Source organism: Ochotona curzoniae, unplaced genomic scaffold (genome assembly GCF_017591425.1).
Source record: "Ochotona curzoniae isolate NIBS_2020 unplaced genomic scaffold, NIBS_Ocur_1.0 scaffold_4701, whole genome shotgun sequence".
In the NCBI taxonomy this organism is placed as follows: Eukaryota; Metazoa; Chordata; class Mammalia; order Lagomorpha; family Ochotonidae; genus Ochotona; species Ochotona curzoniae.
In genome coordinates, this window is record NW_024467122.1 from 16,541,056 (window position 1) to 16,556,569 (window position 15,514).

Here is a 15,514-nt window from a genome sequence, read left to right on the forward strand (position 1 = left end):
AGGAGTGTGTGTCAGCTGCAATACAGCCTAACAGGAAACTGCTTCATCTACCCAAGTTAACAAAAACCTTTAGGTCTTCTTGTAGTGGAATTCTATGGCACATCTTATTCGAAATCATTGGGCTAACACATTAGGATTCTATTTTGCTTTAGAGATTTATTGTGAAAGGCCTGGGGCTAAAGGTATTAATATGTTGTTAAAGATGGAATTGCCTGGAGGGAGCATCTGGTGCAGCAGTTAAGAGCTGGTGATATCTGCATCCATATGGGGATGCCAGAGTTGGAGTGACAGCTGCATTCTTAATTCCAGTTCCGTGCAAATGGGTACACCAGGGAGGCAGAGGCATGCTCCAGCTTCCTGAGTTCCTGCTTCTCCGTGAGGTGGAGACTGAACTCCGTGCTCCTGGTTCTGACCCCAGCCCAGCCTAGACTCACAGGAATTTGGAGAGTAAGTTAACTTTATCTCTAACTTAAATAACAGTCCTATTTTGGTCAGGTAACCCAGGACAGCATGCATGTGCCAGAGGGGTATCTATCATTTCATCACAGGAAAAAAAGAAAGCTAAAAAGCTGGTCCTGTTCATACAGTCATCATTTTACAGCTCCATTTAGATGAGCACTTTCAGGAGATTAGGAAAAAGATACCAAAAACAATTTTAAAATTACAGTTGCATTTTGTTCAATTATAAGGTAAAAGGCAGGCAGTCCTTTTGCCAAAAGCATAAAGCGTTATGAACCTCCTGTGAAAACGCAAGGGTAACTGCCACCAGGACAAACAGTGGAGCTCTCAGCAAAGGCAGGGCAGGTGCAGTAAAAACAGAACCAGCTTTCCTAAATCAAAGTGGGGGAGGTTCCAGATAAGCTGCTGCTGAAGGGCAGTCTCGCCCTGGCAGGATGGGATCCACAACGGGCACTGTGTTGCTGAGAGGGTTGGCCGAGCCATCACGGGGTCTTTTTCCCATTCTCCTCACCACAACGAAGCTGCAGCTAATCAGGCTATGGGCTTAAGAATAGAGTACGTGAAAAAAAATCGTGAAACCATGAAAATACATTTTTTAAAAAAAGTTTTCAGATATAATACACAAAAGCAAACAAGTTTATCTTAAAAAATATCAAGTATCACATCCATAGCCTATTCCTAATCATAATTATTTCTTAAAGCAACATTTGTCTTTGTTTACAAATACAGCAGCAGGTGATAAAACCTAGTATCTCAAACAGATTTTTTTTTTTACAGTTCATAATACAAATGTATAGGTCTCAAATCACATTTTAGGCAATTTAACTTAAAATGCATAGACAATTACATACATTAAATTTGTCATTAAGTCAATGGAAAGATCACAATTTCAAGAAAAATTACAAAAACCTTTATAGAACACACGTTAAGAAGTCAAGTTTATTTAATGGCAACAAACCAGTTATCTGCTAATCAGTGACAGGCAGTGAAAGTGCCTCTATTGGGGAAGTGAGGAGGAAAATGTCCCACTGCTTTGCACACTTGAATAGTCGCAATGATCAACACTACAGTCTCGAACATCATTCACTTTGTAGTTAAAAAAAAAAAAGTCAAAAGGTAGACCCCCGTTGTACCCTTTACAAACGCCCGCAGGCTGGTCTGGAATTCCCACCAGCAAGCCTACAATGTTTATCTAGGTGAATAAGTGGTGTTTCCCGGGCACCTGTAATGTCACTTCTAGGCTACAAGGCTCTTAAGGACGGGACTCTCACCTCTCTGATGTGGTATAGCGCCTGTGTCAACAGTTCAGCCACTACTGAACCAAAGTAATCTTTCTGATGTTTTCCACAGCCGGAAGCTGGCATGGCATTTAACACTGATTTGTTTCCTGACAATTTTTGTTTTGCTTGGCAGAAATTCTGAAAACGAAAAGAACAGCATCTGTCTTCCAACAATAAATATTGCTTTATTAATTTAACTAGTTGTCCCTGAAAGCCACCCACCACTTTGTATGCATAGTACAGGGTAGTCAATGTGAGTCATATGAATTTAGGGTTATGCTTTCAAAAACTTGGGAAGTTCTGTGCTGAAGTTCAATTGGCCAGAGTTGTAACTTCTGCAGTCTATGATGCTGGCATCTGACAGAGCTTACATCACTCAGGGTGAGGGAGACATTGGCACTAACTTTAGAAGCATAGGCAACTGCTTGATATGCAAAACTAGGCACAGTCTTTCAGGGGAAGCTTTGGGCAGAGCTACTTCAATCTAGTTTCAAAGGCTATATACATTTGAATACAATAGGTAGCACTACTGTTTTGTGGGAGAGGTTATCACCAGCATGCTGACTTCTCTAGAAAATATTCCAACAGCCATTATAGTGGTGTGACTGAGGACAAAAATTCACCCCCCTTTTCTTTTCTGCCCTGCTAGTAAGCTCTCTCTTCTGAAGACAATTAATAGTAAAAAGGACCAAAAAAAAGGAGGGTCTTTGCTTAACTAAATAGTGGCAACTGTTTAATTCTGAAATATTCAGCACATCACTTTGTACAAAAACAGAGCCAAAAATAGTGTTTTCAAATGCACAGAGAGGTGGCAGTGGAGCTAACGCAGGGCACACTCCTCTGCCAAGGAGCATTTGGTTCTTGACAACTTCATGTGAATGAGGACCTGAGCTCTGTGTTTCATTAGTTTGTCATTTTGGGGATTCAGCATTTCAAGACCTAACATTCGAATTCAGAAATACTATCTCCGACCACCTCTCAACTATCTACACTATCAGCATACTCCAGAGGAACAGGCAGCCCTTCCTTAAACTGACCTCAGCCCAGCCTGACCTACCTTTAAAGCACTGCAATTATTTTGTACAAAGGGGAGAAAACTCCCGCCCTTGCGGCTTTCCCATTTATCTGGTGAAACCACTGCTTTTATTTCCATCCTGAATCTAATAACACTTGTGGCTCCCAGCACCCACGACAACTGGAGAAATGCTGTCCCATAAAATTAAAAAGAATATAAAAGTGAATTGTATTATCCCTTTGATTTATATCTTTGACACTGAAAAAAAATCTACCAACTACCATTTATAAAGTCTTTGAAAGCAAAGGGTTCGTCCAAATGGCAGTTTACAGAACACCGAGAGCAGAATGGGCCACTAGCAATTTATTCTATTGTTGTGAGTTGTAATCTCAAAATCTTGTATTTACAGACCTTCAAATCCTTTAGCAAAACATTTTTTCTTACCAATGGACTACCCAGCTACAGACCTTACATACACTTGTCATCTCTTTTTAGTCAAAATAGAATCTTTCTAGTGTTATAATATTGCATGTGAAGCCGGTACAGGGCAGCCAGAATAACCACAGAAAGAAAGCCCCACTGCTGCCTCACTTCCCCATCATCCCTTCCTTCCATTCTGGCACTGGCTGCTGCTGTAGGGTGGCATACCCAGGCTGCCTGCCTCGTGTGCCGGAGGGCACTTTGACAACAGACTCCACAGATCCCACCTGTCCTTGCAAAGTGAAAGAAACAAAGACACTCTTGCCACATTTTCTAATCTGGAAAGTTAAATTAGTCCTTACTTTTGTCAGCCCCGAAAGCCTGAACCTATCAGCTCCCTAAAATAAATGAGGCTTGAATGCTCAAAGTGCCTCTCAAAAGTGACCATCTTGTTTTTAAAAGGAGGTAGCTAACAAAACATAAAGTTGGCAGCAGTTGGCATTCTTGATATTTTAATTACAGAAGAATTAAACTTGAGAATACTTTCTTTCTCAGGAAAAGCAGAGTTCCGGCATAAATATTTCCTACATTGATCTGAAAACTTTCAAAATACACTTTAGAAATCCAATGACACATTCAAAATTTCAAAATATTCTTTGATACATAAGCTCAGGTCCTTTGGAAATCTAAGAATCTGATTTCAAAGGTAAGGTGCCAAAATCAGTGTTGTTATGATGCTTTTAAACAATGCCTAATATTTAAGCAATACAGTAACACTGCTTTAAACTCCCTTGCAGTGATCTAGAAGTTCTTATGGTCAGCATTAGGGCTAGATGTTGTTTTTTCCAAGATGGCACTTGTTTCACTTAGGTACCTGTCAACAAACACAGAACTGAACTTCAGACTTAAGCATGTTACAAGCAGATCCAGGAAATTATGCAGGAGACAATGACACTGCTTAATCGGACAGATTTCTGATGCCCACTTGTAGAGAGCAGTCACCATCACGTGTGTGTGACTCCAGTTCTCTGAATGTAAGCCTGCTCTGTGTTTGCAGGACAGACTCTTCTACTCCTAGAGTATGCAGGTAGGATGCCCTTCTGGTCAGGACTGAGCGATGGGGAGCCACCAGCTCCACAGCAAAGCTGCCTCTGCAAGGAAGCCATTCTAGGGGTTATCTAGCTTGAGGTTCCCAACAGGAGTCAATGACGTCTGTCCTTGAGCTCTTTCCAAAGCGTTATCTCACGTCTCATAACCCACCCTAAAGCAATAAAGAGAGCATCCATTCTCTAAGAGCATCACCTACATACAAGTGGACTTGGGTTAAGAAAAAAGTCAATTGTCATAAATGACAGATTTTAGTGCTGTATGACCCTTATGGCTAAAAATAAACCACAAGTTGGTGCTATAAGCTCAAAGGTAAAAAATGAATACTGGCTGGCTATGCACTCAACATTCAACACCAATCACTGACAGTCTTAAATGAATATCTAACACATAACCTCAAGATGACTACATTTATTTATCCTGTAGATAGGGCAGCTCTAAATGGTGAGAGTCATCATTTGTTTACATTATAACGTGACTGTTTCCAAGTTTACTTAGGGAGGAAAAGTGACTATAGAAAATACTTGAAATTTGCCAATGAGGTTGCAGGTTCTAACAATCCACATCATTTTAAATCTTTCAACTGCTTCATAATTCAAACAAATTGTATCAATGAATTAACATTTAATCACTTTACATGAAAACCAAATTAAAATCACATCTGAATGATTGACTCGTAGTATGATTGTTCCATTTGATGCACTGCACATCCAAGTACTTCTGAGAGGTGCACGTTGTTCCATCATGAATGCCCTCGAAGGATAATGAAACCAGCAAACGGCATACACGCATTCTGTGTCCATATAGGTGCTTCCAAGAGCAAAGCCTCATCTCTTCAGCCACTGTTAACTTAATGGTAAGACTGCAAAAGAGAAAAGAAAGTCAACTTCTAGATTTTATAAATAGTTTATTAACTCCTTACTGAAGCTTAAATTTACTGCTTAAGCATCCAAACAGCACGTCATCTCATTTATTCTGGCAGACTTAGCAAAGAACACATTTTGGAGGCTATATACACAGAGGAAGCATGTAGCTGCACCACGGAAGCGAGCAGTTTGAGGCACTTTAACTCCTTCTTGCCTTTACAGCTGAGGGGCATGCTGTGAGGAGCTAGCTAGTGTGTTAGGAGCTAACAGATCTCCCCACTCATGCAGCAGCTCAAGGCTGCATTATGGATAGTCACGTAGCCTCCAAAGGAAAAGCGGGGTGCTTTTCTATTCAATCACATGCCCAAGACAAACTCACATTGAGAAGTCAATCCTACTTCAACTTGGCCGAGGTAAAGCACAAAGCATCACACACCAATCACCCTGGATTCTCAACCTCAAGACTCAGCCAAACAGAGCCTGATGGTATTTGTGCTGTAACACTACCACAAAATACTAAAACGCCGCATCAGGCAATGCCGAGCACCTCCGAGTTCACCTCAAGGACCCCACCAGGGTGTTGTTTATCACACCACAAGCTGCTTGGGATCTTTAGGAAGCTTTTGTCCTTGTTTTCAGTACTAGCAATGCTTAGCTTATGCTTTACACTGTGCAAGGCTTTATATGAGGCTATACAATTCACTTTTATATACATACCTCCCACCTCTGACACATTCTCAATCTGTTAGTTACGTGTACGACTATCTGTGTGCTGAGCAACAAACTGAACACTCACGTGGGGGCCACCAGGCATCGGCGGAGCACCAGAAGGTCCTGAAGGCACTTGGAAAGGATTACTGGGCGAAGGATACAGTCCTGGTGTAGGATACGATCCTGCAGGGGCAGTATATGGTGCTGGTGGTCCCCAAGCTCCCGGCGGAACAGTACCCCACGGAACAGGTGGTGCTGCTCCTGGGGCCTGGGGAGGAGGAGCGGGATATGGCCCTGGGGACGGATATGGCATACTAGGGGTAGGATACTGCCCTCCCATGCCAGGTGCCCAGGGTCCAGAAGACATGGATCCCCATGGACCTAAAGGACCAGCTGCGGCTGGATCTGTGGGCGCACCATATGGTCTAGGTATCTCTGGAAAGGGCATATTTGGTGTAGGATATGGCCCCGTGGGCCCAGGGCCTGGCACAGTTGGGGCTGGATATGGACCACCAGGTGGGGGACATGATGGTCCAGAAGGAGGAAAGGGGGCTGGGGGCCCGGGAGGTGGTCCAGTGGGAGGCACAGCGGGATACATTCCTGTTGGTGCTGGTCCGAAAGGCACAGTGGAGGGTGTTGCACTTGGCGGGAGTCCCGATGGCACAGAAGGCGGAGCACTCGGGGTGTTCCAGGGACTGGAGCCCGGCCAGCCCTGCGCCTGGGCAGACTTGGTGCTGCTCACAGAGGTTTTGGCAGGAGAGTGCTCAGGCAGTGCGTCTGCCAACTGCAATACAAAGCAGACATGTCTTATCTCCTTGATTCAGGGACAAGCCAGCCACACCAAGTACAACACCACAGTTAACTCAGGGACCATAAACCACAACAACATCTGCACAAGCTAAGCCTGCCATTTTAAAAAGCCACTTCACTTGATATAAAGCTTGAGGTTTTATCAAGACTACCAACTTCAATGCAAATTCCTCAGAGAATCAAGTCTTCCAAATACAAGTAAACATGCTGTATTTCACTTGTGTACTGTATTAATAGGAAAAACAATAATCAAAAGGATCAAATTTAGGGTCGAGAGCTGGACTTCAATCTTGGCTTTACTCCAAACAAAACACAGTCTCTGAGCCTCAATTTTGTTTTTAAAAAGTTCCTAGCAAGGGCCCGGCACAATAGCGTAGCAGTTAAAGTCCTTGCCTTGAATACGTCAGCGTCACATATGGACACTGGTTCTAATCCCAGCGGCCACACTTCCCATCCAGCTTTCAGTCTGTGGCCTGGGAAAGCAGTTGAAGACACCCCAAAGCCTTGGGACCCTGCACCCGCGTGGGTGATCCAGAAGAGCTCCTGGTTCCTGGCTTCAGATTGGCTCAGCTCCAGCCTTGCGGCTGCTTGAGACATGAATCAAAGCACAGAAGATCTTCCTCTCTGTCTCTCCTCCTCTCTGAATATCCTTCTTTCCATTTAAAAAAAAAATCTTAATAAAAAAAATTTAAAAATAAATAAAAGTTCCTAGCGGCCAGCACTGTGAAGCAGGTTACGGTTCCCACAAGCCCGGTCCCCTGCCACCCGCACGGGAGACGCAGCTGCAGGTCCAGGCTCCTGGCTTTGGGGTGGTGCAGCTCTGCCTGCTGTGGACACCTGGGGAGTGAACCAGCATAGGCAGGACCATTTCTCTTCCTCATTAATGCAACCCTGCTTTTCAAATAAACAACTATTTTTAAGAAGTTTTAAGCAAATAGACTACACTTAGTGCCTACTATAATTTCAATAAATGTTGCTCACTAATGCCTAGGGTAAACAAAAACAATGAAAGCAACACTTAGAAGTTTCCATTTAAGGATTCATAAACACTAATGGATATTCTCAATTATGTAATATCAGAGTAAATCAATGCAAATAACCTATCAAAATCATGACCAAAAAACCCAAGAATCACAAAAATCTCAGCTTTCCTATGGCTTACAGGATTACACTGCCTTTTCTGAGAACAAACACTTGTCAAAAATGAATGTATCAGGGGCCCAGCGCGGTGGCGCAAGTGGTTAAGGTCCTCGCCTTGCCTTGCATGCCCGGGATCCCATATGGGCGCTGGTTCTAATCCCCAGCAGCCCCGCTTCCCTTCCAGCTCCCTGCCTGTGGCCCAGGAAAGCAGACCAGGACGGCCCAAAGCTTTGGGACCCTGCACCCGTGTGGGAGACCTGGAAGAGGCTCCTGGCTTCGGATCGGCATAGCATCGGCCCGTTGTGCTCACTTGGGGAGTGAATCATCGGACGGAAGATCTTCCTCTCTGTCTCTCCTCTCTGTATATCCGCCTTCCCAATAAAAAAATAAATCTTTTTTTAAAAAAATGAATGTATCAACTTACCGAAAACTCTTCAGACATCTTTCTGAAAGAAAAAAAGAAACATTCAGAAATCACTGTTCATCATTTTCTGTGTTTCTATGTTCTGTACGTACGCTGTTTGACTTCTCAGGAACCTTCAGCGGTTATGTGCTTTCCTTTATTTAGGGAAATTTCCCATAACAGCTCATTACAGCACTACCAGCGCCAGTCCCTTCAACAGTTGCATATCACACAAGAACCCGAAGTTTAGTTTACACACTCTTACTGTGACAGTCCACATGCTGTAAACAACCATACAGGGAACATTTCTGTACAATCCCCTCTGTATGTGAAATCATGTCATCAGGAAAAAAAAAAGCACCAGAAGTAGATTTAAGAGTCAAAAGATGATGTGTGGGGCCCAGCGGCGTGGCCTAGTGGCTAAAGTCCTCACCCTGAACATACCAGGATCTCATATGAGTGCCAGTTCTAAGCCCGGCAGCCCCACTTCCCATCCAGCTCCCTGCTTGTGGTCTGGGAAAGCAGTCGAGGATGGCCCAAAGCTTTGGGACCCTGCACCTGCATGGGAGACCTGGAGGAGGCTCCTGGCTCCCAGCTTCGGATCAGCGCAGCATGGGATGTTGTGCTCACTTGAGGAGTGAATCATTGGACAGAAGATCTTCTTCTCTGTCTCTCCTCCTCTCTGTATATCTGACTTTCCAATAAAAATAAAATAAAAATCAATCTTAAAGAAAAAAAAAAGATGACGTGTGCCTAAAATGCATCTGAAAACCCAACACCAGTTGAAACAGTCACCCTTTTTTCCTAACTTCTTTTACCAGGGATATTGCTTTATTTATAAATTACATTAAATTATGATTTAAAAAAAACTGGCAAATTGGGTCCAACACATAGTGGGTTATGCCATGCCTGCCAAGCGAGCACCTTACAAGAGCAGCTGCCCCAGGTCATGGCTGCTCCACTTCTGATTAAGCTCCCTTCAGTGCCACTGGGAAAGCTGTAGATGGTAGTCAAAGCGCTTGGGCACCTGCTGCCTGGCCATCCCCCAGCCACTGTGACCCTCTGGAGAGTGAATCAGCAAACCCAAGATTTCTTTCTCTGTCACTCTGTCTTTCAAATGAATACACGTTTGTCTAAAATTGTAACTTTAGGGCCCAGAGTGATAGAAAAGTGGTTAAAGTCCTCGCCTTGCATGCGCCGGGATCCCATAAGGTCGCTGGTTCTAATCCCGGCAGCACTGCTTCCCATCCAGCTCCCAGACTGTGGCCTAGGAAAGCAGTTGAGGACACCCCAAAGCCTTGGGACCCTGCACCCTCGTGGGAGACCTGGAAGAGCTCCTGGCTTCAGATTGGCTCAGCTCCAGGCATTGCGGTCACTTGAGGAGTAAACCATGGAACGGAAGATCTTCCTCTCTGTCTCTCCTCCTCTCTGGATATCCGCCTTTCCAATAAAAATAAATAAATCTTCTAAAAAAAATAAAAATAAAATTGTAACTAAGTGGAAGCTAGAACATCTTTTAAACGGAACAGTCCGAGGCTATGGTTAGTACAGAAGCTTATCCTCAGTGTGAAGATGCTAAACGCTGGAGCCTTGTAGGAAATCTTCAGGTCTTGGGCATGCTGTCATGAGAATGCACTAAGTTATTACTTTTTAATATATATAGTATAGTTTATTTTTAAGATTTACTTGAAAGATATATCCCAATAAAAACAAGTAAATCTTGAAAGACAGATTTCCGGAGGAGATAGACCTCAATCCGCCAATTCACCCCCAAGTGGCTGCAACAGCTGGAGCTGAGCCCATCTGAAGCCAGGAGCCTCTTCCAGGTCTCCCACAATGGTCCAGGGTCCCAAGGGTTTGGGCCATCCCCAACTGACTTCCCAGGCCACAGGCAGGGAGCAGGATGGGAAGTGGAATTGCTGGGACATGAACTGGAGCTCATACGGATGTCAGTGTGTGTACAAGGTGAGGATTTTAGCCACAAGGCTACTGTGTCGGGCCCAAATTCTGGTTTTATTACAAGTGTTAAATTTCACAGTCAAAATTCTTCAATCTTTTACTTTGTGTCCTCTGAATTTTGAGATACATTCACAAAGAACTGCTCTGAGATTTAAACTGTTTTGAATTTACAGTATTTTTATGTTTTAACATCTTACTTAAAATCTTTCAATTCTTCCAAACAATAATTATTGAATAATCAACCTAACTAGTCACAAGGAACTGGACAAGGTATCCTGGCCATTGCACTGCGACGCACAGGACAATTCTCTGACTGCACATCATGGGGCAGGCACTGTAGCCCATTTTCAATGACCGGTTCCAGAGCTCCAGGACTGAAGTGTTTATATCACTTAAGGTTTACAGCTAGAGAAAAGGATTTTAACAAGTCAGTATGTCTGAGGCCACAAAGCTAGCGACAAGCAGAGGTTCCCATCCAGGCTCAGGACCTGGCACTGCAGCACAGTGGTTAAAACCAACCCACAGATCCACAAGAGCTGCGAGTCAGGGGTCAGGACAGCCATTGCTTCCAACCCACTCTACCCACATGCCTGGGAAGCGGGTGGATCAGAGCCCCTGCCTCCCATGGGAAGACCCGGATGGACTTCTGGGCTCCTGGCTTCACCTCAGTCAAGCCCCTGGCTATTGCAGCCATTTGGGGAGGGGACCAGCAGGTGCAAGATCAATGTTCTCCTGCTCTGCCTTTCAAATAAACAAATCCTAATCTTAAACAGACAAAAACAAAAACGGGACAGTCAGGCTGGTCAGGCTGGAGAGCCTGGCCTTCCAAGCAGGGTCTGCATCGTTCCCTGCGGGAGTATTCTGAGGCTCTTCACTGCGCTGCATGATAACAGTTCAATCCAATTCCAGCAGAAAGAGGCAGAGGCAGAGAAACATGTTTGATCCACTGCTTTGCTCCCCAGATGACCACAAGGGCCAGCAGAGCTGAGCCAGCCAGGGGCTAGGGGCCAGGAGCTTGGGCACAAAATCTTGGGCCATCTTCTGCTGCTTCATCTAAGCCATCAGGAGGGTGCCAGAATAAAAGTGGAGCAGCCATGACTCAAACCAGCCTCCATTCAGGGTGCCAGCCTTACAAAGATTGAACTTCATAATGTATCAAGCAAATTTTATTACCAGTTACTTCACTTTTTCTGAAGACTTTCATTTCTTCCCCCCAGACAGTTTTGTATAAAGAAAAAAATGAGGGTGATGGTGCTGTGGCGTAGTAAGCTAAGCTTCTGCCTGTGGTGCCAACAGCCCATACAGGCACCATTTCAAGTCCCAACTGTTCCACTTTTAAGATTCAGTTTATTTCTATTACAAAGTCAGATATACAGAAAGGAGGAGAGATAGAGAGGAAAATCTATCCGTTGATTCACTCCCCAGCGGCTGCAATGGCTGGAGCTGTGTCAATCCAAAACCAGGAACATGGAGCCTCTTCTGGGTCTCCCACATGAGTGCAGGATCCCAAGGCTTTGAACCATCTTTGACTGCTTTCCCAGGCCACAGCAGGGAGCTGGATGAAAAGCAGGGCTGCCAAGATTAGAACCGAGCCCATATGGGATCCTGGCATGCGCAAGGTAAGGACTTTAGCTGCTAGGCTACCGCACGGGCATTTCCGCCTGTGCCAATGGTTCCACTTCTAATCCAGCTCTCTGCTTCTGGCCTGAGAAAGCAGTGGGAGATGGCTCAAGTCCTTGGGCCCTTGCACTCATGTGGGAGAGCGAGAAGAAGCTCCTGCCTTCAGCTCAGCCCAGCTCCGGCCACAGCAGCCATCTGGGGAGCGACCCAGCAGATGCAGCCCTGTCCCTCCTTTCGGCAACTCTGCCCTTCCCCCGCAGAAGGCAGATACACAGCTGCATTTCCGTGAGGAAGATGAAATTACTGACATTTTTAAAAAGTGATTCAAAATAACTGGATTATGCTAATTAAGATGAGCTCAACTGCAATATTTTTTAAAATTTTTATAGAAAAGTCAGATATACAGAGAGGAGGAGAGATAGAGAGGAAGATCTTCCATCCAATGATTCACTCCCCAAGTGAGTGCAATGGCCGGTTCTGTGCTGATTCGAAGCCGGAAGCCAGGAGCCTCTTCCGGGTCTCCCAGGTGGGTGCAGGGTCCCAAAGCATTGGGCTGTCCTGGACTGCTTTCCCAGGCCACAAGCAGGGAGCTGGATGGGAAGTGGAGCTGCTGGGATTAGAACCAGTGCCCATATGGGATCCCGGCGTGTTCAAAGCGAGGACTTTGGCCACTAGGCCACGCCGCTGGGCCCTCAACTGTAATCTTGAACTTAAAAAAGGTAGTAAAATCAAAATTTTTTCCCCGTTAGCTTTTTTACTTCTAAAATTTCTATTACCATTTAATGGCACTATCTACCAAACATAATAATAATAAAACATTATTTTCTGAGCAGTAAAACTAACAACTCCAAACCAGTAACAATTTCTTCTGACATTATCACAGGAAAGTAGAACAAAAGGTTCTACTAATCCTGAGACATTTAAAGTAAACATGATACTTCAGTCAGGAAGTGTAAGCAACTGAACTCCACCAATGCCCAGTGCTGACAAGCTGTCCTTCACAAGGCCAGCCACCGCCGCCAGGGAGACACTGGGTTAGACCACAGCTGTGAGACAGGCACATCCATCCTTCCACGTCTCTGGAAAACGCAAGCTTCTAAACAGGAATCCATTGCGCCAACTGTGAAACTTACAACACTTAGCTATCTTTACAGGTGATTAAGAATAACAATTATCTAGAAATGCAAAACACATGTTAAGATGTTTATCAAAAAGCAGGGTGTGGGGAGCCAAGGGTAAGTTAAGCCTCAGCTTGCAGTGCAGGCATCCCAGATGGATACTGGTTCAAGTCCCAGCTGCTCCACATTTAGTACAGCTTCCCGCTGTGGAAAGCATAGCAAGATGGGTTAGTCCTCAGGCCCCAGCACCCAAGCAGAAGACCTGGAAGAAGCTCCAGGCTCCTGGCTTCAGATGTGGCTATTTGGGGAGTGAACCAACAGATGGAAGATCTTTCTGCATGTCTCCTTGTCGCCATAAATCTGCTTTTCAAATAAAAGTAAACAGATCTTTAAAATAATTAAAATAGAAAAAAGCAACAAGGAATATCAGAACTTTTGATTTCTCTAGTACTAAGATGTGGGGTCAAGGATGGCCTGTACTTCACGGAAACTATAAATCTGAATAAGGGTATGTACTTTCTTATAAACGCTCATTTGTAAGGTGATATGCAATGTGTTTTAGATGCAAACAACCATCCCAGGCATGAGGCTAGACTATATGATCAGCAGTGGGATTGCCCACAAACTCCCGGGAAGTGGTGTCTTCTGGCCAGAAGAATGAGGAAATCAGCAGGGAGGAGAGAGGGGAAGGGCGGCTTCTAAGGTGAGGAGGAGCCAGGCCTGAGAATCAGTGGGAAGGGCCCCCCCGCGCAGAGGCCGGGGTCTGGGACTACAGAGACCTCAGTGCTCAGCAACTACCTGAAGGCACCTGGTCCTCCGAGCTCGCAGACGGGCCAGGCCCGCTGTGTGCAGATGAGCGCCACAACAGTTCTGGGACGGCAGCAGGTGGGCACCACACACACACTCTTCCTCTCCCTTTGTGAGTGGAGAGAAAGGCCAGTGGCTGAGCTGCCATACAGCTGCCTGGCTAGGCCCGCAGATCCTCCCTGGCTGGCAGCACTCTGGGTAAGCTGCCTTCCCGGCCTCACAGGTGAGGGAGGGCAGGAGTGGCACCCAGCTCACAGACTGGCTCTGGGATGTAAACAAATCATGCCTATGACTCCTTGGTAAACAGGAAACACTCCACAAGAATCAGCTGCTAGCATCAGTACAGGTGCACAACCCCGACTCTGCTTCTCAAAACACAAGTCACTGGAAACGAAACTTTCCCAGCTTTGGTACAAAGCTTAATCGGTGGCAACATCTGAGGTTAGTTATGGCTTCTGTGAACCCCGGTCGAAGGAATATCCACACCCACAGCGGCACAGCCATTCACGTGCCTCCCAGCCCTCCTCCCGGGCTCCGTCACCTCCGTCTATACAATGAGATCTCTAAATCAAGTGCAAAGATTGCTGAATGCCGCAAGACACCTGTTCCAAGGCTCCTGGTCGGAAAGCAGGTGGGGCGTCACCCACTCCTCCCAGAGAGAAGAGAAGCGCGTTCTCACACTCCCGAGTCCACGCAGTGTCCGGGGGGCTTTTGTGCAGGAGTTGAGACACCTGCGGCCACCACATTGTCCATCCCTCCTGTCCCTCACCGCCAGCCCCACCCCGAGACTGAGCAAAGCAGCCCTGAGCGCTGGCCGAGGCCACCTCTGCGCGCGACGCGGGTTCGCGTGACAGACACCGGTGCAGGCGGTGGGCACGTCCCAGGCAGTGAGGCGACCGTGTCGTGTCGCTCCCGTGGGCCTGCTGTGATGCTCCAACCCTGTGTGGGGAACGGTCCCCCCAGGCAGAAGGTGCGCTCCCCAAGGGGGCCACGAGGGTCCCCCGGGTCAGCGCCAGCACGGCCTCTCGAGGACGCAACGCGCGCCCCCCGATCCCCGGAGCTGGCCTCGCGCTCCCGCGCCCACCGGACATTAATGAATGGCGCCGGGAGGCCGAGGAGGAACAGGCTCACTGACCTTTGCGGGGCCGATCGAACAAAGGGAGTACGGATCGACCGCAGCGACCCGGCCTCCGAGTGGGTCGCGCGGGCCGGGGATCGAGGGGGGAAGGGCGGCCCCGCTGCCGCCCCGCCCCCAGCCGAGCCTGACGTCAGGGTGCCCCTATACCTTCTCTCCCGGCGGGCGGGGGACACCCCGAAAACGGCGAGGCAGGCGGCCGGGACGCGCGCTTAGCTCGGGTCCTCGCGGAGGGTGGGGGGACCGCGGCCCAACAAGCCCCGACGGCGCCTCGAGGCAAGCCCGTCACGGCGCGCGCCTCCCGCTCGGGAGCAGCCTCACCTGGCCGGATTGGAGCGCACAGCAGAGTCTAGAGTCGACGATGGGCCCGAGGGACCTGAAGGCTGACCAACGGAGCTCAGCCGGACTGAACACAGCGGCGGCGGCGGGAGCAGCGGCGGCACCAGCAGAGCGCGAGGCTCCTCCTGGCGCCGGAAGAGGAAGCGCGAGCGCGAGCGCGCCGCCCCCGCCCCCGCCCCGCACGCCGTTCCCGCCGGCGCTGGCCCCGGCGCGCCCCCTGCAGGCCGCCCGGGGCACTGCGGAGGGGGAGCCGCGGGGACCCCAGGCCAGGGGACCCCGAGCCCGGCCAGTGTTCCGCAGGTAGACGGCGGGAAAACTGCCCGCG

General features: G+C 47.4%; 1 protein-coding gene across 2 annotated transcripts; it reads right to left on the reverse strand.

Moving 5' to 3' along the window:
- Positions 1–1,046: 1,046 nt before the first annotated feature.
- MAPK1IP1L (mitogen-activated protein kinase 1 interacting protein 1 like) lies at positions 1,047–15,304 on the reverse strand. 2 transcript variants are annotated; one of them, XM_040968668.1, is made up of 4 exons: positions 15,172–15,304; positions 8,233–8,250; positions 5,944–6,642; positions 1,047–5,143 (listed from the first exon to the last, which is right to left on the reverse strand). In XM_040968668.1, exons 2-4 carry the CDS (start codon positions 8,248–8,250, stop codon positions 5,132–5,134), a joined length of 729 nt encoding a protein of 242 aa, XP_040824602.1. In that variant the 5' UTR covers positions 15,172–15,304; the 3' UTR covers positions 1,047–5,131. The 2 variants fall into 2 exon arrangements, with proteins under 2 accessions (XP_040824602.1, XP_040824601.1); XM_040968667.1 differs by having other exon boundaries at positions 8,233–8,254.
- Positions 15,305–15,514: the final 210 nt, after the last annotated feature.